This window comes from Solanum dulcamara, chromosome 2, assembly GCF_947179165.1.
Source record: "Solanum dulcamara chromosome 2, daSolDulc1.2, whole genome shotgun sequence".
Lineage (NCBI taxonomy): Eukaryota > Viridiplantae > Streptophyta > Magnoliopsida > Solanales > Solanaceae > Solanum > Solanum dulcamara.
Genome location: NC_077238.1, coordinates 22351834 through 22374766, shown reverse-complemented (window position 1 = coordinate 22374766; position 22933 = coordinate 22351834). Strand labels below are relative to the sequence as shown.

Sequence of the window (22933 nt, the reverse complement as noted above, 5' to 3'; positions counted from 1 at the left end):
GGTATATATACTATGTATTGAATTTCTTTGACACGACTTAGAAGCTGGTTCGATGGTCAAGGGGGTTCAAAATTTCCCCAAGGTCGCTGGTTGACTGGTTCCAGTTCTTGGTCACTGCAGTACTTTTTTCTCTTTTTTTTTGGTTTGGTCGTTGCCCACAACTTTCAGCCATTAAAGCACCATTTTCCAGATTTCTTTCCATCACTAGAAGTAAGGCTCATTACTTGTTTCTATTGTCCTTCCTTTTATGCTTAATTAATATTTTTTTTATTTGTTTAAACACATTAAATTTAACTGTCATAATAATACTTCAACTGTAATACGTTACCTTTATTCAAAAAAAAAGAGTACTTCAACAGTAATTTTATTTCTCTACACAATGTTCCCAATAACAAAAGTTTATAAAATAAATGGAAATGAGTCACGTGTAGCAAATAGGTTTGAATAACATAAAGAATATCATAACCATATAGTTACATTATGATATTTATTTTTATCCTTTTCTTAAAATTGGTGAGTTTATTTAGTTTATCTTTTTAAAATCAAATTCAAAAACTAATACCATTCAATTCAAAAAAAATAAAAATCTATCAATTCAAATGATTTTCTACTCCCTCCATTCTCTTGTAAGTGATTTTCTACTTTTTTAAATGAGTTCCAAAATAAGTAATTTAGTAAGAAATCAAGAAGGTATTAATTATTATTATTTTTCAAAATTACCCTTATTTAGAAAGCACAAAAAAAAATTAAAAAGGGTTGATGGAGCATGAAAAAAGTAGGAAGAAATGTTAAAAGAGACGTGACAAGGTGAGTTTAAATTTGGGCAAGTTGAAGTTAGTTTTGTCCTTCGCTGCCCGGCCCCATTTATCATCATGCAATCTTTTCGTACTTATTTTTTTTATATTTTGAACCTCCTCCACAAAAATCATGCTTCGGCCATGGCTAGTAGCATATCTTCCCAAGCAAGTCATGTTTCGGGTTCCTTACAATATACTCTTCCCAACCAAGTGACTATTACCTATGAAGCCTATGGTGTTTAAAGAGTCACAAGAAGTCAACTTGAACTGTACAAGGAATGCAAGTCCAAGTATGGACGTCATCATTAACGTAATGCTTATACTCTCTCTATCCTAATTTATGTAATAAACTTCTAATATGTCTACATCTGGAGATGGCATTACTGCCAGTAAAAGAATGACCACCTCCAGTATATTCATAATTCGTTCTCCAAAAGCTTGGTTAGAATAGGAATAGAAATAGGATTGTATATAGTCTCCTAGATGGAAAAGAATTATAATGTACTGTCTACAATAGGGCTCAGTGTCGGTGTAATAATGTACTCAACGCAATTCTATAATACTTTTCTCCTTTATTTCTCACATGGTATCAGAGCAAGACTCATCACAATTCTCATTTCTGATGTTGGGCCCCCATCCTAAATTGCGCACGCACCATATGTCCAGCACTGGACGGGATGGGGAGTTCGAAGACTCCCACATCGGCCCTTTGAGGGATGAGCGATATCTTTAATATGGCTCGGGCATTTGTCACCTCTTAAGCTAGTCTTTTGGGGTTAAGTTAGGCCCAAGTTCCACAACAAAGATTGATTGGTACGTGGAATTATCTCACAATGACTGGACCTGACATTTATTAGTTTATGGATTCTCCCTGGAGAGTAATTGGCATTCAGCTGACTGCATTCTTGACTACTTTTCGCGGATTGAGGCCATGAGAAGATTTTTGGATATAAAAATGTTGATTAGGCAGGATCACCTTCTGATAGACGTTTTACATCTGGATATTGTATTTTAATAGGAGGTCATTTGGTTTCCTAAAAAAAGTTTTTAAAAATGTGGTTGCTCGATCTAGTGCAGAATATCGAGTAATGACGGTAGCAACTTGTGAGCTAGTTTGGATCAAACAGTTGCTCAAAGATTTAAAATTTACAGAAATCAATCATAGAAACTTGTATGTGTTAATCAAATGGCCCTTCATATTGCATCAAATCCGGTTTTCACGAGAGGACTAACATATTGAAATTGAATGTCACTTTGTCAAAGAGACATTGTTACAAAATTGGTTAAGTCAAGTGATTACCACTAGCTATGTAAAGTCAGGAGAGCAATTGGATGATATATTCACAAAAGTCTACACGGAAACCTGGCAGAATATCCTTGTAACAAGCTGGCATGACTAGAATTTATGCTCCACCTTGGTGAGAGAGTATTAGAGAATCATTATAGGTGTACATTAACTTGTGTATTTTAAGGTTTACAGCACTACATTACCTTGTATATGATAGTATAGTTGATTTGTAGGGATTTCTAGATCTAGTTACCATATTCTCTACATTGTACATATAGCATAGTTTCTTTGAGCAACACTACATGAAATTCGTCCAATGTTTTGTTCAGTAAGACAAGCTCAATACTTATGAATGAAATTACCGAAACCTCAAAGGGGCAGCCCGGTGCACTAAGCTCCCGCTATGCGCAGGGTCCGAGGAAGAGGCCGACCACAAGGGTCTATTGTACGCAGTCTTACCTTGCATTTTTGCCAGAGGTTGTTTCCAAGGCTTAAACCCGTGACCTCCTGGTCACGTGACAACAAATTACCGAAACCTCAAATGCAAAAAATTCATAGTATTAATTTGATAGAAACTGAAAGGTATCTAACTTTTAGGGCATTTGGGTATGCCTTCGTTTTGTTTATGGTCTTTCTCTAAGAAACAATAGTGAGTTTGGATTTGGTCCAGAGAGAAACTGATTTTAGGGTTTTTTTTCCATCAATTACTTTGGGTTTACTTTTTGAAACAAAATCTATCACATAACCACTAAAAGATTTTTAAAAGTTTTCATAAGGGTGAATTCATTAGACTAAAACCGACCAGATGACTTGACTACTACTACTCGTATTCACAAATAAAACATTTATCGATTGAAGGGGAAACAATCAATCTAGACAATAATTCACTTGGGGCAATAATGCAAAGGGATTTCAGCTTTTGCATAGACTGGTCCATTTTCAACAAATAGAACACCGCAATTCGAGTTTCTTTTTTCTTCCAAGAAAAACGAGTTCACTTTTTCCATTTTGATTTCCAACTATTTTTTGGAAGAAAAGAAAATGCATGTTCTCTTTTAGAAAACAAACCATTGTTTTATGGAACTTAGGTACTGCTTCAAAGAAATGCAAACTATCGAAGTTGGACATGAAATTACATTAAAGCAAAAAAAGCACTAGACAGGTGTTCCTTACATACCTGAAGTGTTGGAACTATTGCGAGAACCAGTTCCGCAAATTTCTACAAGCTGCCTAAGAATATCATCACAGCCACCAATGCAACCTGACAAGATATATACACCATTCACGGTTATATTACTGCATTATCTACAGGCAACAATAAATTGCGTTGATGCACTTAAATAAGTTAAACAACTAGAAATGGCAATATTATTTTGAAGACATTGTATTACTTCTATGCTAAAAGATAATTCCTTGCAGCATCTGACAATTTACTCGTCTGTCAAAGTCTCCTCTCCTATTTTTAGTTTACCCTCCCTTTGTACGATTGAAAAGAAACACAATCTTATATCGTAGCACCAAGAAATATTTCCAGTTTGATTGGTGAAATTAATAATGTCTAACTCAGTTGTGTTGTCAGTAATGACGCACAGTAGTATCATCCAATTTTGTGTAGCTCTTGGAAAGTAAAAAAAAAAAAGTTCATTTTGGTAATGCCTCCACATCTCCCTTGCTGGCACTACCCAATCTGAAGTCCTGCCACCTCGACCACCAAACTGTAAAAGTATTCAACTTGGAAAATATTTGACCAACAACTTTTAACAGTTTATTGCAAATGTTGCACCTAGAAAAGAAAAGGTGGATTGCAAATAATTGTATATTGAACATGCAGACTCTCATGTTTAATAAATCAATATGGAATGACTTTGAATTCCATTCGGTACATTATCTTGGAGCATATTCATCATTCAGACTTCACCATTAGTATTTGAGAGTTCACAAAATATATGTTCAACATAAAGAAAAGATTAGTTTTGTTAAATAATTAGAAATGAAGTCAGAAGATAAAACACTGTTAGCGGCAATGTGAAAAATATAAAGAACAAGGAAGAACAACAATATTTAACGTGGTTCGAATCAGAATGATCCTACGTCCACCAGAGAACAACTGCCTTTATATTAACAAAGAAAGGGGAGAGATCCCAAATACAACTAAGAGAATTGCTCTATCAATTCTCTACTTTTCTAATGTATTTTGCAAATGCCTTAGAATATGAGAAGAGAAGAGAGAAATATTTTTGAGGTGTGTTTCAAATGAATCAAAAGCTACCTATTTATAGGAATAAATTCTTGCTCTTAATGTCATCCATGACATCACATTTTGTCAAGATGTCAAAGTTTACCAAACTTTCACCTAACTTTGACCTACCAAGTTGCTACATTAAGACTATCTAGAATCTTGTCAATTTTAACAAATCTCCATCTTGGCAAGATTCTCCATTTTCAACTTTCTTTCAGCAACTTTTGATTGTGTCTTCAACCTCAACTCTTTCAATCTCCACCATGGTTTGCGTTCCGAGCATGCGTATGAACAACTCCGGCCAAAATTCTAAGCTTATTAGGCAATCCCGTTGTAAGAAACAAGAAGAATCAAACCATTGTTGAACACACAAGCTCCACCTAGCAGATGTTCTCCCAGAGTTTGCATCAGTTGATGCATACTCCCGCCAAGTCCTTGCAGTGTGAAAACTTGGCAAGAGGGACTATCTTGGTCAACATGTCTGTAGCGTTATCGTCTGTGATAACCTTCTCGACCTTGATTACTCCCTCTTCAACGACATCTCGAATGAGATGGAATCTGACATCAATATGTTTGGTGCGCTCATGAAATCTTTGATTTTTAATCAAATGAATAACACTTTGACTATCACATCTTAGAGTTAATTAAAGCTGAACCAAACTCAATTCTGCCACCAAACCTTTCAACCAGATAGCTTCTTTCACTGCCTCTGTTGCTGCCATATATTCTGCCTCTATTATTGAGAAAGCGACAATCGATTGTAAAGTTGATTTCCAACTAACGACACTGCCAACGAGAGTAAAGATGTATCCAGTTGTGGACCTTCTTCTATCAAGATCCCCTGCATAGTCAGAATCCACATAACCGAGAACTGAAATACCTTCACTTTTTCAAAAGGTTAGGCCAACATCAGAAGCTCCTTTGAGATATCTCAATATCCACTTGACAGCTTCCCAATGCCTTTTTCCTGGATTAGCTATGGACCTAGTGCTACCAACTGGATTGGCCATATACCTACTTACCACACTTACAGATTGCGCAATATCTGGACGTATGCACACCATAGCATACATAATGCTACCAACTGCGCTAGCATAAGGAACTTTTGACATATGCTCCACCTCATCCCCAGACTGAGGCGTTTGTAACTCTGAAAGCTTAAAATGAGAAGCTAACGGTATACTTACTGGCTTGCTGATTGGCATATTAAATCTATCAAGAACATTTTCGATGTACCTCTTCTGAGAAAGATGTACAACACCATCTTCTCTTGAAATCTCCATTCCAAGAATTTTCTTTGCAGCTCCCAAATTCTTCATGTCAAATTCCTTGCTTAACAATTTCTTCAAAATATTTATCTCTATGATGTTGTTAGCAGCAATAAGCATATCATCAACATACAACAATAAATAAATCATAGAGTTACTAAACATTTTCTTGTGATACACACAGCTATCAAATGCACTCCTCGAGAATCCATGTGTAGTCATGAATGCATCAAACCTTTTGTACCACTATCTAGGGGATTGCTTCAAACCATACAAAGACTTCTTCAGTTGGCATATATGATCTTCTTTTCCCTCAGCTAGGAAACCTTCAGGTTGTTCCATATAGATTGTCTATTCTAGATCACCGTGTAAGAAAGCAGTTTTGACATTGTAACGCCTTGAAAATTTTCATGTCAAGACTCGAACCATTCTTCATAGCCGTATAGGCTTGAACCCGACGACTACTAATTTCATATATGAATTGGGATAAATTCCTAAGTATTTGAAATGTATTAATGTGTTTAGGGGTCATAAGGGACATCTAACACCAAGCCAAGTCCAAAGAACTTCCACCGGCTAAGTTTTCGTACGAGTCTGGAATAAGGTCAACTTCAAACGACTATATCTCCTAAAATATAACGAATTGGGTGTACCATGACCTATCAAATTAAAGGTCTTTGAGTATTCTTTCCAACGCCACCAAGTTTGCCTCATTCCGAGTTCGAAGTCAAAAGTTATGACCATTTTACGACAAACTATCACTGCAGAAATTTTTGACCTGGCATTGCAGTGGCGCCAAGCGCCACTCTAGCGCCCGAAACTAGCCTCAGTAGTTTGGGTGTTGGCGCCAGCTATCTTGCCAATAGGGTTTTTAGCTCGTTTTCCTAATTTTAAGGTCATTTTAGTCTCTTCTTGTGTTTTAAACCAAAGTGAGGTCATTTTGGGGACTAAATTGACCCTAAACCTTCTAACTCTCTCATTTTCTCACAATTAGACTACAAGGTAACAAGTATAGACGATTCATCAAAGGTAACATCTCTACTAACTACAAATTTTTGAGTAAAGATAAACACCAAAAGTTTGTACCCTTTTACTCCATCTACATACCCTACGAATATAGTCTTTTTAGCCCTTGGTTCAAGCTTTCCTTCATTAACATGATAATAAGCCGGACACCCAAATATTCACAGGTATGAATAGTTAGAGGGTTCACCTGACTATACCTCATTCGGAGTCTTAAAGTCAATCGTTGATACTGGAGATCGATTGACAATATGAGAAGCAGTGCGAACTACTTCAGCCCAAAACAGTTTGGATATTTTGGCTTGTAAGAGCATACCACGAGCCTTCTCAGAAAGAGTTTCGTTCATTCTCTCGACAACTCCATTCGGTTGTGGTGTGTGCCTGACCGTCTTATGTCTTGCGATTCCATGAACCTTGCAGAAATTATTGAACTCTTCACTGCAAAACTCCAAGCCATTATCTGTGCGAAGATACTTGATTTTTCTCTCCATTTGATTCTCAACCAAAATCTTCCATTCTTCAAATGCTTCAAAAGCATCCCTTTTTGCCTTCAAGAAACGCACTCAAACCTTTCGTGAAAAATCGTCAATGAATGTGAGAAGATACCTCTTTCCTCCCTTCGATGGAAGCTGAGAGGGACCCCATAAATCTGAATGGATGTAGTCTAGCACTCCTCCTGTCTTGTACTTGCCAGTGCTGAAACTGACCTTCTTCTGCTTCCATAGGACGCAATGCTCACAAAATTCAAGTGTGTTGATCTTCTCACTGTTCAAAAGGTTGTGTTTGCTCAACATCTCCAGTCCTCGTGAGCTCATATGGCCCAGTCTCATGTGCCATAATTTTGCCTTGTCATCATCAGATAACTGTTACACTGTAGATGCATTCACAGAGCCAACAATGGTGCTTCCTGCTAGTGTGTAGAGGCCATCCTCCAGCTTGGCCTTCAGCATGACTAAAGAACCTTTAGCCACCTTCATTGTACCTCCCTCGCTCATGTACTTGTAGCCTTGATTATCTAGAGTATCCAAGAATATCAAATTCTTCTTCAGATCAGGAACATGAAGGACTTCTGTAATAGTCCTCACGATTCCATTATGGCAGCGAACCCGAATTGAACCAATGCCAACTATTTTACAAGTTGCATTATTTCCCATTACTACAGTTCCTCTACTTTTCTCATAGCTGCTGAACCAATCTCTTCGGAATATCATATGCAGAGCACAACCAGAGTCTAACACCCATTTCTTGTCATAAACTCCACTATTGCATGATGTTGTTAGTACATATTCATCATCAGAATTATGTACCTGCGCAATAATGGATGCACTCGCCTTTTCTTTGGACTTTGACATAGGTCGTTCAAAGCAGCCCCAACACTCCGCATTTTTCTTATTCATACAAGATTTTGATTTGTTCCATCCCTGTTGGCTAGTACGACCTCTTACAAAGAGCCCACTAGCTTAATCATCTTTGTCCCCTTAAAAAAGCCTTCGCAAATCACAAGAGTTAAGTGCTTGCCGCACTTGCTCAAGAGTGATAGGCGTCCTGCTATACATCATTGAATTCTCAATATCACGATATTTTGAAGTCAATGAAAATAGCAAAGCACATACAAGCGTCTCTTCATCCTTCTTAATTCCGGTAATCTATAAGTCCATCACAAGTTTATTGAATGCATCTAGATGGTTTTGCAACAAAGTACCTAACTCCATCTTAAATGTGTGAAGACGTCATTGTAACAACATCCTTGTTGTAACCGACCGGTCCTGGTAAAGCCCTTCTAGCCTATCCCATAACTGTTTGGCTATCTCCTCGGTACTTGTACTCACTTCACAGAGCACGTTAGGTGCAAGGGATAGTTGGATTACACTCAATGCATCTCCTTCAATCTTTGCCTTGTCGGAAACCGATGTGCTATCCGGGTACTTTCCGTCAATAGCGTGGATTGAACCTTCCCTCCGCAGTAACACCATCATCTGGATTTTCCAGATATTGAAGTTGTTGCGTCCACTAAATCTATCGATTTTAAACTTCATGGAACTCATTTTTACTTGTTCTTCCTCTTCTACTACAAAGTATTTGGAAATACAAAAAACCAAAGTAATTCTTTTCTGATGTGGAAGTTCAGACTGTGCTGCAACCACAGAGAGCATACTCAGACAGAACCTTGGCTCTGATAACAATTGTTAGCGAAAATGTGAAAATATAAAAAACAAAAAAGAACAACAATATTTAACGTGGTTCGAATCAGAATGATCCTACGTCCACCAGAGAACAATTATCTTTATATTAACAAAGAAAGGGGAGAGATCCCAAATACAACTAAGAAAATTGCTCTATCAATTCTCTGCTCTTCTAATGTATTTTGCAAATGCCTTAGAATATGAGAAGACAAGAGAGAAATGTTTTTGAGGTGTGTTTCAAATGGATCAAGAGCTACCTATTTATAGGAATAAATTCTTGGTCTTGATGTCATCCATGACATCATATTTTGTCAAAATGTCAAAATTTACCAAACTTTCACCTACCAAGTTTACCAAACTTTCACCTACCAAGTTGTTACATTAAGACTATCTAGAATCTTGTTAATTTTAACAAACACCAAAGACAAGATATTGAGAAAGAGAGCCACCACACCTTGTAACTCTTTATACATATTTGTTTTAGGAAAAATTAATTTTAACTATTTAACTTTCCGTACATTAAAAGGGGTAGGGTTTCTCAGTAAGACAAACTAGAACAGACTTTCATAAAACAGTCCTATTCTCCAGCGTACCTAAATGTTGAACACTGTAATTTGGCGGTATTTCCAGCCGTCGAAATTTAAACTGAATCTTGAAAACAGGTCCTGAAAGTCATATTCAGAAATCAGGAAACAAATTATGGATGTATTGGATAGGGTACCCAATCTAGTACAGGAAAAAAATAATCCAAGAAGCAACCTGGACTGCAGCTAGTGCACGTATTCTCGGTAACAGAAGCTTCTGAGAGAGACCCAGGTAGCCAGACAACATTTCTGCACTGTATGAATCAATCAAATCATATCAAAATATAATAAAATCACCAGATAATCTTAACATATCATGTGTATAGAATCTCGACATTTAGAATGGGAAGTGTTGAGAATATTGTAATGGCACCGTAGCAATTAGGGACTGTTAGAAGAAATTAGATTAATTCATTCCTGTTATTAGGTAGCTAAAATATTAACACTTGCACAATTACTATTTAAACCAAGGTGATTGAGGGAATAATCAACTTCAGTTTTCTCCTCCTTGTTCTATCATTTCACATGGAATTAGAGCGCTTGTGCTAAAATACTTGTGCAATCACTAGCGACATCAAGAGAAAAAAGATCACCATTGCACATTTTTCAATGATCGCAAAGGCTGTCCGAATAATTGTCTTTTGGTGGTGTTGGGAAAAAACCAATGTCACCAATAGAAGACCAAAACTCAGCTGAAAAAGATGTCTGACGTGCCTCCACGCACCAACAGATCTCCAGTATCTGGCAGTGTGACAATTCATACTCCGAGTACATTTCCTGCCACCTTCCAGCAAGATTCTTCTTCTGTGAGTATTGCCTCTTTATCCTGACTCTATCCATCCAATTTCCTCTCAGTTTCGGTCATCGAGACCCTTTGTCAAAAACTATCAGTCACTTTTCGGCGAAGTTTCGGGATATCCAGCCAGTCCTAGCCAATTTTCTGTAATTGTTTGGCACATTGGTAATTATGTCTTCATTGATCTGAAGATACTTTGTCAGATAGTTGATACTTTGTGTTGAAACTTCTTTGGTTCATCAGAATGTCAGTCAGATTGGATATTTTTGGCTCTGTAAACATGGGTTCATTCTGTCAGATTGGATATTTTTGGTTCTATAAACATGGGATCCAGCAACTTGAACCAAATAATCACCATAAAATCCTTGATAGATAGTGCAAATTGTCTATCTTGATCTTCTTTTGTTCAATTATGGCGCAAAGGACAAGGCGTTTAAGATCACTAGATTAAACAAGCCACGAATATTAATGAGAAGGTTCAGGAAGAATAGGAAAAAGGTTGATGCTCAATTGTGTAACTCTTAGTTTTGGCCCACGCAGGCAGTTGTTTGATTTAGCAAATAATTGCTAAAGTCTTAATTTTATAATTAGGGAGCTATTTTATAAAACCTCCCATTACCCACTGTGAAAAAATAAAAGAGAAATATTATTGAATTGTGTATTCTACATTATTACAACGAGCCCTATTTATAGACACTGCATTACAATTTTTTATTCCAAGTAGGACACTATTATTCATATTCCTATTCTAACACCCACTTTAATGGATAGGGGGAATTAACCACTAGGTCCCTCTCTCTGCCTATTAAAAGAGAATAACGTATTTCATCTACAGTGTTCTGAAAGAACTACAGAAAGGAAAAGAGAGAGAAAAACTGGTTTTCTCAAGAAGACAAAATCAAGTGCTTCCGCTCAATTCAAGTCAAGATTCAACAACAAATTATGGCCGATTCGGGTATGTAATTCTTGACTGAATTACTGTTGGTTTTTTTAAAAGATGGGGCAGCAAAAAAGGATTGAAAACGTCTCTCAATGGATTGAAATGACTTTCAATAATTTTATTAAGCATTTTGGGGCTTTAAATAGCCAACCTAAAACACATAATCTGCATAATTTGAAATTTAAAACAACCTAAAATATCTCAACAATTCAAACAACTTAACTAAAATTCAAAATTAAAATTTATCTTAAACTAAACAACTTATTTTGCTAAAAAGTAGTGCAGTAACTAAAAGAAAATTCAACACTCCTCCTTTACTTTAGTTACTGCAATTTTAAAAACTGCTCCTCAATTTTTGCTCTAGCAGTTGATTCTGAATTTTTCTTGGTTATTTTTGAACTTGCAAATTTTTTGGATATTGATCTTCCTCTTTTTCTTTCTTCTTTCTTCTTTTGATTTTGTGCTCCAAAAACATCTCCCATAACATTGTCTTGTGTAGAAGTTCTTTTGAAAGTGCTTTTATTTGGACAATTGTAGGATTTGCAAAGTGTTGTTGTAAGTATTTTTCTTCCATAACAACAACACATATGGCATAGGCTATAATATATAATTTCATTTTCACTGACCAAATCTAATAGTTTTTGTCAATAGAGAGACTATTGTTTGACATCAGTATTTGTTGAAAATAGCCCTATGGTTTGAAAATAAGCACGAGTTGAAAATGGTAGTCCCGACAGATTAAAATGGGTAACCCTGACGAGTTAAAAGGAAGCCCTTACGGGTTAAAAATGGCGGGGTAGTTCTTAAAAAGAACTCACAGATCCTGTAAGATCAATTAAACTCTTGATACCACTGTTGGCTTTTTTAAAAGATGGAGCAGCAAAATAGAGTTGAAAATGTCTCTCAATGGATTGAAAATGTCTCTCAATGGATTGAAATGGCTTTCAATAATTTTATTAAGCATTGAGGGGTTTTAAATAGCCAACATAAAAAGACAAAATCGATGAAACGGAAGAAATCCATCCCTTCATTCTCTCCGCCTTACACGGATACATAATTGGAAATTTAAACAACCAAAAAAATCTCAACAACTCAAACAACCTAACTAAAATGCAAAATTCAAATTTATCTTGAATTAAACAACTTATTTTGCTAAGAACCACTGCAGTAACTAAAAGCAAATTCAACAACTACTGATGTTGTATGTGTACGTGAAAATCATTAAGTTCCAACGAATCTGAATAATTGATAGGATTTCATGATAGATAGTTTATGATGCACAGTCAAAAATCCTTACAGTAATCTCTTATGAAAGTTGATTGATAAGAAATTGATGCTCTTGTTTCATCCATTCCAAACTTGCTTTTTAGTTTGGGAAAAAGCTCGTGATTTATACACAAATGACATAATTCGACTAAATGATGTGATTTCTCAGTTTACTAACTTTACAAAGCAAGATTTGGATATATAAAAGGTATACAAGTACAGTCTAAGTTTCAAATTAGCGTCTATATACATATCTACTTATCTTGGATAAGTTCAGGAAGTATTTCTAGGCTATTAAAGATAGAAAAAAGGATATCACCGCTCCTTGCCTGATCTTTGACTGTACTCTATATCGCCGACATTACCTTTTTTTGAAACTCAACTGTACTTCATACCATCTTCTTCTGAACACCTAGAGATTTCTGAAGTATTACCCGATTCATCTCCTACAGCACCATCAGTCTTAACTTATCACTGCCATTCACGCTTCTCATCTGGTCCAAACAACTCACACTCGACACCAGATCCTTTCCAGTTGCGGACTTGTCTCCCTGACTGAGTCCCCTGTTGGTACTCAATGTGGTATTCGTTTTATTCGTAATCCTAATTCTGAAGTATTACCCGATTCATCTCCTACAGCTCCACCAGTCTTAACTTATCATTGCCATTCGCGCTCCTCATCTGGTCCAGACAACTTACACTCGACACTAGATTCTTTCCAGTTGCGGACTTGTCTCCCTGACTGAGTCCCCTGTTGCTACTCAATGTGGTATTCGTTTTATTCGTAATCCTAATTATACCTATCTGAGTTATCATCGCTTGCTACTATCTCACTATGCCTTTGTGTCATCACTGCCATCTAATTTTATTTCTAAGACTAGATGAAGCTCTGTCTCATCAAGGCAGACGACAAATATGATTAATGAGACATCTATTTTACACTCAAGTGGTACTTGGGAGCTTGTTTCTTTGCCACCTGGAAAATCAATAGTCAATTTTCGGTATGCATACACGATGAAAAGGTGGCCCTGATGGCAGATTGATGTGATTAAAGGCATGTTTGGTTGTCAAGTGTTATAAGCAAATCTTTAGACTTGATTATGGTGATACATTCCCCCCCCCCCCAACAAAGATTGCTTCAGTCACCGTTTCCTATCTATGGTGGTTGTTCACGATCGACCTCTTTATCAATTGAACATGAAAAATATTTTTCTCGATGGTGATCGTGAGGATGAAGCATATGTGATGGAGCAATCTTATGATTTAGTTGCTCGAGGGGGTATGCCAGTTATGTTGGTTTCTATATGGTTAGAAATAGTTTTCGAGCATGGTTTGGTAAATTCAACTCAATTATTCAAGAGTTTGGAATGACTCGTGGTGAGGCTAATCATGTTATATTTTATCGCATATGCAAATTTGTGCATTTATTTGGATGTTTGTGTTGATGATATAGTTATCACAGGCAATGATCAGGATGATATAACTAAATTACAACACTTACAAACTAAGGATCTAGGCAGATTGAAGAATTTCATATGTATTGAAGTCGCTCAGTCCAAATAAGGAATTGTCATCTCACTACGCAAGTACATGCTAGACATTCTGAAAGAGACATGAATGACAAGATTGTCGACCCATTGATATTCTCATGGATCTAAATGCTAAGTGTATCCTATGGCAAGGGGAACCTCTTAGTGATATGGTTGGTTGGTGTGAGAAATGAAGTAATACAATCGAGGAAGATAGGAGAATGAATTGCTTCATCATACTCTCAAGCTATTGGGTCCTTAAATGCATATTCTAAACTAGGAAAAAAATCAAGGTTACATAGTTTCAAAGAAATAATATCCTCCTTAATTGATTCTAATTAATATAAACCATATATACAAAATTTTATCATATCTACATGATTCTACAATATCTATGCAATAGTCTCAACACTCCCCCTTCAAGCTAGTGCATACAAGTTGCACAAACCATGCTGCTTGTGAGAAATAAATAGCACAAGAGAAAGCTTAGCTTAATTGTTCCCTCAAGCTTTTGGTTGTTTAAATAGTGATGTATACCTATTCTAAAATGGGAAAGGATGTCAAGGTTCCAAAAGAACCTCCACTTGATTCATACTGATTCTACAATATGTTTATTATTATATCACACTCCCCCTCAAGTTAGTTGTATATATGTAACTAACTCGGGGACCGGCAAGAGATTTAGTAAATAGATTTGCAAGTTGATCATTTGACTTCATGAACTTTGTGACAATGCTGCAGAGAATACCCTTCTCTAGCAAAATGAAAATCGATTTCTACGTGTTTGTTTCTTATGAAACATGGGATGTGATGGAATATGGAATGTTGCTTGATTATCAACTCAAGATCCATCTAAACAATCTCTCCAAACTTAAATTCTTTGAGCAACTGCTTGATCCATATGAGTTCGCATGTTGCTACCACCACAGCTTAATATTCTGCTTCCACACTAGACCTACCAACCACATTGTGCTTCTTACTCTTTCAAGACACCAAGTTACATCTAATCAAATAAGTTGCTCGGACTCTCCAAAAATGTTGCCGCACCCGTGTCGGATCCTCCAAAAATGAACTACTTTTGAAGGATCCGACACGCACCCGATGACAGTTTTGAAGATTCCGAGCAGCATAGTAATCAAAACACAATATATGAAGGTGGAACGTCTATCTGAAGGTGACTTCCCAATCTGCATCTGTATAGGCACACTATCCTCTATCCTCGTAAAGTAATTCTTTCACGGAAGCAGCTTTTATATAACGAGCTTCTATATAACGAAGGATATGGACTACTACATCTCAATGGGTGTCATATGGAGAGCTTGAAAACAGACTTATAATGCTTATTGAAAAGGCAATATCAGGTCCAGCCATTGTGAGATAATTCAGCTGACCTAGTAGAAACTTGTCATTTGGGTTCATGGGAGTATCAACAGACCTACAATTTGTCATCCCTGTTTCCCTAAATATATCAAAAGCATACTTCCGTTGTGATTAAACAATGCCCAGTATGAATTGGGCCACCTCAATGACAAGAAAATATCGTAATATGAGTCATGACTAGATCTTTCGTATACAAATGTTGAAAAGGTGTTGCTTCAACTCAGTGATACCATTTTAAACACTGTCTGTTATGACTATGTTATCAACATAAACCACCAAATAAATGCACAAATTTCAAGCAAAAAGCTGATAGAACACAGAATGATTAGCCTCACTACGCGTCATACCGAACTCCTGAACAATTGTACTAAACTTACCAAATCATGCTCTTGTTAACTTCTTTAAACCATATAGGGATAGGCATAACCAGCATGTAAAATCTCAAGACACCCCTAAGCAACAAAACTTGGTGGTTGGTCCATCTATATACTTCATCTTCAAGATCACCATGGAGAAATTGGTAAAGAGGCCAACGGTGAACAACCACCGTAGAAAGAAAAAGGACAGATGCAATTTTAGCCATGGGAGAGAATGTATACCTATAGTCAAGTCCAAAATATTGAATACAACCTTTGGCCACTCAACGTGCCTTAAGTAGATCACTTTTACCATCTCGGCATATTTTCACCGCATAAACCCAGAGACAACCAACAGTAGTTTACCTTTAGATAGAGTAACAAGTTCCCATGTGGCAATACAATGTAAAGCGGACATTTCCTCAATCATAGCATGTTGCCATTTTGGATGTGAGAGGGTTTCACCTGTAGACTTAAGGATACTAACAGAAGACAAGAATGACGCAGCCATAACAAGGTGATGATAGACAATAATAACTCAAACTGACATAACTGTGTTAAGCTAAAGAGTGGAGCGAATACCATTTTTGAAGGGCAATTGGAGGACTAAAAAAAGAAAAGCTCACAACAGGTGCTTGATCCGATGCAGGGAATGAATCATTTGGACTTGATCTGGAGATTTTGCAATGATGATAAGTTACGAGGGGTGAAGTTGGAGGAGCTGGTTGAGGAACTGGAGAGGTAGTCAAAGGTGGTAAGGCTGACAAAGAAAGTGATACTAAAAGGATTCAGATTGATTGCCTTGCAAGAATTGCAAGAGAAGGTACCAGAAGTTTGGCAGAGAACCAGCTAGATTGAAAGCAGCTACTGAATTGTTGTGGAAGTAAAATTAGGTCCTAGAATGAAGTATGACAATCTATATTTGCAGGTCTTATCTATTCTGGAATTACAGGCTCTCTAGAAACAATTGTGCAAGATTTCTACGGTAGCTATTGAAGAGAATTACAGGAAAAGCACCTACTTGTGGGTAACCCAAGCAACCAACCATGAAGTTCCCATCCTGCATTAATGAGAGTTTTATCAGAAAACGTGTGTAAGGATGGGGAAAATCTAATTAGAAAATGAGAAGCAGCTAATTATAGAAGTGCAAATCAGACATTACAGATCCTTAAGCATGCAACAGTCTCATATATCCCAATTTAGCCAATAGATGACTTCACACAACAGATAAGCTCTTGATGTAGTGATATCTACACTACCATGTTGGTCTTCAAAAAGGAAAACTTTAGCACTGGTGCTTTAGTATGGCCTATATGAAAAGATTTCTGACTGACAAAACACTAAGGGTTTGTTTGGAAAGCCACCTGGTAATTGAAATTGGCGTAATTACTAGGGTAGTAATTACTAGCGTAGTAATTACACAGTCTAGTAATTAGGATGACTTGTTTGTTTACCACAGTGTAATTACAATTGTTTTGTTTGGTTGCACAAGTGTAATTACAAGGTTATATTAAATTTTAAAATAAAGGTTAATTTTCTAAATTTAAAATTTATATTAGACAAATAAGGATCTTTATAAATGATATTAAAATTAAATATTAATTAATAAACATATGTTCTTAACTAATATTATAAAAAAATAATTTATTTATATTTTTAAATTAGTATATTTTAAATAATTTAATCAAATAAACTAAAAGTATAAGATTTTTATGAACATCATGAAATGTATGTTTGACAAAAATGTTAATATTATAAATATAGTGTCATAAAATTATTAAAACATTTGACAAAAAAATAATCTATCAAGTTTAACTAAAAATAAATGTTTTGCAATGTCAAATATCACGTCAATAGTACTAAAACAAATGAAATTGAAAATATGACATAAATCCTAAATTCAAAACAAAAAATTTAACATAATGTTCTTATATCAAATTTTAGCACAACATACATAAATATGATTTTATAAATTAGAATACTAACAAAATTATTTTTAAAAAGAAATAGAATAATAAATAAATAAATAATATGAAAAATTGCATAGAATGAAAAAGTAAAGGTTGAGAATGAGAATGAAATGAAATATAAATTAAAAAATAAAAAATATATATTTAGAAAATATCAGAATAATAAAAATATATTTTTTAAAATAATAGAAATAAAAAATAAATTAAAATGAAAAAAAATATAAATATAAATAAAAGAAGAATTTAAAAAAAAACTTCATGCAATTAACATGATGTAATTACACCAATTCCTTACCCTCCCTTGGGAATTGAAGAGTGTAATTACTCTTCTTCAATTACACTCAATTCCTCTCTTACCAAGTAATTATTTGGTCTACCAAACGTGCCAAAGAGTGTAATTACACTCAATTACACCAAATCCTAATTACGTTGTGGCTTTCCAATCATGCTCTAATGGTTTTTTAGTTCCATGAATAATCATCAAACTTGTTCTCAGCAATTAATATGTTGTTTCCAATTACAGGCCGCATGCCAAATGAAAGAGGAATACTGGAGCTGGAAGTGGAGATGAGATCCCAGATATATGAAAGGAATTAATTCTACCCATTACCGGCTTTTGTCTGAGCACCATATCTGACTCTAGACAAAGTCCACATCTCCGAACAACATCTCCAACTGCTTGTTGCTCGCCACCGCTGGATCTGTTTGATCTGCAGAGCCACAATTTTCAGGCAATCAAAGGAATGAGCCAGGCATCAGCAAAGAAAGCATAAGGGATACCTTTCAAAGAAGATAGCCATGGCCTCAAGGAGCTTTCCTTTGTTTGTTCTGGCCTGCAAAAAGTTTCTCCGAGTACATAAAAAGTATAACGAAGTGCCTTGAACCTAATGGTACAAAAGAAGCATTGTGTCTCATTCTGATTATTATCTTAGCATAGGATCTTTGTCCCTGAACAGAAATGTGGTGAACCTATTTCCAGCAAAGTCTAGTGATAATTATGTTAAGATCTATGCACTTTTGTCTTGTCCCAAAATTCTTTTTGTTGGACCACCAGCAGGAGATGCTGAAGATTCTAATGAACAGAATGATCACCGTTTCTAACATCTTAATCATTGGAAATCGGGTGAGGTCACAGTTTGATTTGATCTTGCATTCAAGTCTAGCTGATATTGGGAATAGGTACCTCACATGCCTTGAGGAGAAATAATATACAACTAGGTTAGAGGCCATGGTTGTCAACAGAACTCTCTCTTCTCTTACAGTTTGAGCTAACGAAGTGGACTTACATAATCACTCTAAGTGAAGTAAATGCACTCAGAAAGGAAAACGAATAGGCTCCGCCATCTTTAGTGTACTTTAAGTCAAATATAGAATAAAAGAATTCATTAAAAGGGTAATCGAAGACTTCTAAAGAGCTCGTCCTTGACAACACCACTTTGTTCTACAATATTAACAAGGTCCCACTACCTTAAGAGATGAAACTTGACGGATTAGCATGTTATTCTAAAACAGAGATAGAGTCCTATTGCTTAGGATGAATTTTGAAGTGCCAATTATCACAAGAAAATCTTGAAAAGCATCTGTATTTTCTGAATTTTTGTTATTGACTTACATCTGAAAAGCAAGCTTTCATCTGCTGCAAGCAAGTTTCTAGAACTTCAGCCTTTCTCTTGGTTCCTATGCTAACGGCTTTCATATCACATTCCATCATAGCACGGAGATATGGTTTCCATAGTTCATAACTGTAATAGAAAAAGAAAAGAACAAATAGGTAAGTTACCTACGTATTGCAAGCCAGTATTTAATGTAATAATACAAATGTTAGCGTATTGCAACAACACAATCAAGCTTAGAAGAAAAATGTGAAGACAACATGAACAAATTTTAATCACCTGAAGCTAATATAGTGCAAAATAAACAATAAATTTGTTTAGTTCAGATAACAACTTTGAAAAGTAATATGCTTATTAAATACCTTGTGCAATAATGTGTTAGGTTTTAACATTCGAATAAATGGTTTTCTAGACAGCTCTCTGCGTCCTCTGACACCAGGGTTTAAAGTCACCATTGTCATGACCCGCCCAGTGTTTTGAGAAGCGAGAAGCGGAAAAAAGCGACGGGGGCTCGCTTCACAGAAGCGAGAAGCGTGAAGCGAAGCGCATGCTTTTTTCAGAAAAAGCGCTATTTAGTATAAAAATATAAAATATAAAATATAAAATATGCATAGATAAATAATCAAAAATTGGCCATGAAAGTGGTCTATGGGCTCCACTTTTTGATAAATTCCCTATGCAGTTAATTAAACATCCAATAACCATTCTCCATTTCATATCACCAGCCCACTAGCCTAATAAAACAGCTGCAGCAGTATTAAAAAAAATAAAGCAGCTGCAGTGGGTAATAAAGCAACCCTTGTTTTGTGTAATAAAGCAGCCCTTGTTTTGTGTAATAAAATCACTATAAAAAATTCAACCAAATTTTTCAGCTCAACAAATTAATTAATATTATATGATAAAATGATTTATGAGAAAAAGAAAATCATGATACAGATAGAAAAAAACAGAGCATAGCTTAACAAAACAGAGGTCACTGAGAACCCAAATCAAAAAAAAAAGGGCCAAAACATACCAGCAGCTGCGCAAAACTGCACTGCTGGCTGGATAGAAACAGAAAAAGAAGATGAGAAGAAGTGATGAAGAGAAAAAGAGAAGAACATCACAGCGGCAGAAGCTGAATAGAAATAAAAATAGAAAGAGAAAGAGAAGAAAAACTAACCTGGTTGTGGTTGAAGTTTGAATTGACGAAGTCTCGAAGAAGTCACAGCAGCGAATAATTAATTGTAAGTTTACAGATTTGTTCTTTTAAAATAAACCCTAGTGCCGCTTTTAACAAATAAGCGCGCTTTTTTCTCGCTTCAACATGAAGCGCACTTCTCGCTTCTTCCATGAAGCGCACGCTTTTCTGTTTTCGCTTCGCTTCACGGTATTGAAGCGCTAGTGCCTCGCCTCGCTTCGCTTCGCTTCACGCTTAAAGCGAGCGCTTTAGCGCTTTTTCACAACACTGGACCCGCCACTTGATCATCTAGAAGGGAGAAGAGTCTAGAGTCAAGGAGAGGTTATGGAAGACTCTAGAATGTCCAAGAGAGTTCTTGAAAGACTTCGAAAGCTCTAGATGCGTAGAGAACTGTAGAAGAGAGACTTCTTTGTAACTATAGAAGGACTTGTGTAGTAATTATTATTTGCACTTAAGCCCCTAATGAGTAATATAAATAGGAGGGGCCATTCATTTGTACAACCATCAAGCAATACAAAAGCCTTCTTACAAAATCTCTCTTGTGACTTTCTTCAATCTAGTATTCCCTTAGCAATCTATTTTGAAAAGGCTTACTTAAGCTTACAAGATCGTGAAAGAGTCGTGACGAGTGCCGCACGAAAGTCTTAGTCTAAGTGACAAAGTGGTATCAGAGCCAAGTGTCACGGACTTAGACTTCGACTAAGACTTCCGTGCGGCACTCGACAACTTAATCACTACTCTTCACGATCTTGTAAGCTCAAGTAAGCCTTTTCAAACTACATTGCTAAGGGAATGCTAGATGGAAGAAAGACATAAGAAAGATTTTGAAAAAAGGCTTTTGTATTGCTTGGAAGATTGTTTGATCGCTTGATGGTTGTACAAATAAATGACCCCTCCTATTTATATTATACTCACTAGGGGCTTAAGTTCAAATAATAATTACTATACAAGTCCTTTCATATTTACAAACAAGTCCCTCTTTCTAGAATACACTACATAACTAGAAGCTCCTAAGGACCTTCTATACAAATCCATGGAATTCTAAGATCTTCTAAGGTAATTCTCCACGTCTCTAGAACCTTCCACTATGGACTAGCCTTCTTCCCTTGTAAGGCTACATGGGCAACTTTGTGCCATGTGGCGCTTATGTGGCGTGATGACATGGCGGGTCGTCACACTCTCCCCCATTTGACGTTGCGATGACCACGGCACAGTGCTGCTACATAATCTCTTGGATCTTATCTTTAAATATCCACAAGTACTCATATCGGTCCCGTGTAGCTTCTTTCGATGATTTCCCTTTTCAATGGACGTGGAACATGGCAAGGGCTTTTTGTTTGTCTCCCTCAGAACTTGTAGTGGTTTCCAAGAAGATCGGTCCCTCCTTCTTGAGCTCTGTCACAAGCTGTATGGATGATAGTTGAGCTTTTCCTTTCATCTTTGGTAAGCTAACCAGGGGTACCATACATGATCCTTCTCGCTCCATGACCAAGAGTCGTTGGAGATAGGGATCGATCATTGTGTGACACTTCTGGAAGAACTCTTGCCCAAGGATTATATCGAAGATGTCTAAGGGAGCGACAGTGAAGTTGGTCTTACCTTGCTACTTGCCCAACATGATGTCCACTCCATGAAACTCCGCACATAGGAGTTAGTGGTGCATTAACCGCCTTGAGGCGGGTGCTACTTGGGTTGTAACTTAGCCCCAACTTTGTTGCCGCTGACTTGGTCATGATGTTGGCCTCTGCATTTGTGTCAACCATAGCACAAGCGGGTCGTCCATTGATCGTGGTGTCTACATATTGTGCGACGTATTCCTTCGGCTTCCCTGATTGCTTTGCGATAGCTCCGCATAGTCCAATTAGGCCCAATTGTGTCGTGTCCGAACTTTGTCCTTGCTCCTGTACATTTTTCTCCTTCCATTCCCGTAATATGGCAACAAGGTTCTTCAGTTCAGGACATCTTATATAGCCAAACGGCACTCCGCATATGTAGCAACCATTTCCCTTTGTATTGTGTGCCTTCCTGTCAGCATCTCTTCAACGTCCAAACTTCTTGCCATCAGACTTATAGGTGCCATGATTCTTGGGATGTAGTTGTTGCTCTTTGCTTTTGCCACGATCTCCCCCACCTTGGTCATGACTACCTCTAGTCTCCTCTTTTCTTCCTCGGTCATACTTGTCATGCCTGAAGTCTGTCAAAGCTTCGGCCTGTGTGATGGCTTCATCGATAGTCCTGACCTGTCGACGTTCCAACTCTGTCTTGGCCCAATATTGCAGCCAATCCATGAGTTGGAATAACATTACTTCATCTGTGAAGTTGGGAATCTGAAGCGTGAGAGTAGTAAACTCCTTCACGTATGCCCTTATGCTACCTGTCTGCTTCAACTCCCTGAACTTGCATTTTGCCTCATAGATGACATTGTTGGGGAAGAAGGCCTTCTTGAACTCATATTGAAACTGCTCCCATGGATTGCAAGGGTGGATGCCGCTAGGCAAGCGCTTGAACAAGATCGATGAAA

At 36.7% G+C, this 22933-nt stretch overlaps 1 protein-coding gene across 2 annotated transcripts in view; it reads right to left on the bottom strand.

Moving 5' to 3' along the window:
- The window catches only part of LOC129880439 (DNA topoisomerase 3-alpha), a 63402-nt gene that overhangs the window by 3629 nt on the left and 36840 nt on the right, over nucleotides 1–22933 (bottom strand). For both annotated transcript variants that reach the window (XR_008765388.1, XM_055954474.1), the window contains exons 15-21: nucleotides 19232–19361; nucleotides 18400–18452; nucleotides 18230–18329; nucleotides 16671–16709; nucleotides 9558–9636; nucleotides 9392–9463; nucleotides 3263–3346 (exon numbers count right to left, since the gene is read on the bottom strand). Coding sequence is in view for 1 of the 2 variants with exons in the window: in XM_055954474.1 (XP_055810449.1) it covers nucleotides 3263–3346; nucleotides 9392–9463; nucleotides 9558–9636; nucleotides 16671–16709; nucleotides 18230–18329; nucleotides 18400–18452; nucleotides 19232–19361 (557 nt within the window). In the remaining variant the exon portion in view is untranslated. The remainder of the gene's footprint in view (nucleotides 1–3262; nucleotides 3347–9391; nucleotides 9464–9557; nucleotides 9637–16670; nucleotides 16710–18229; nucleotides 18330–18399; nucleotides 18453–19231; nucleotides 19362–22933) is intronic.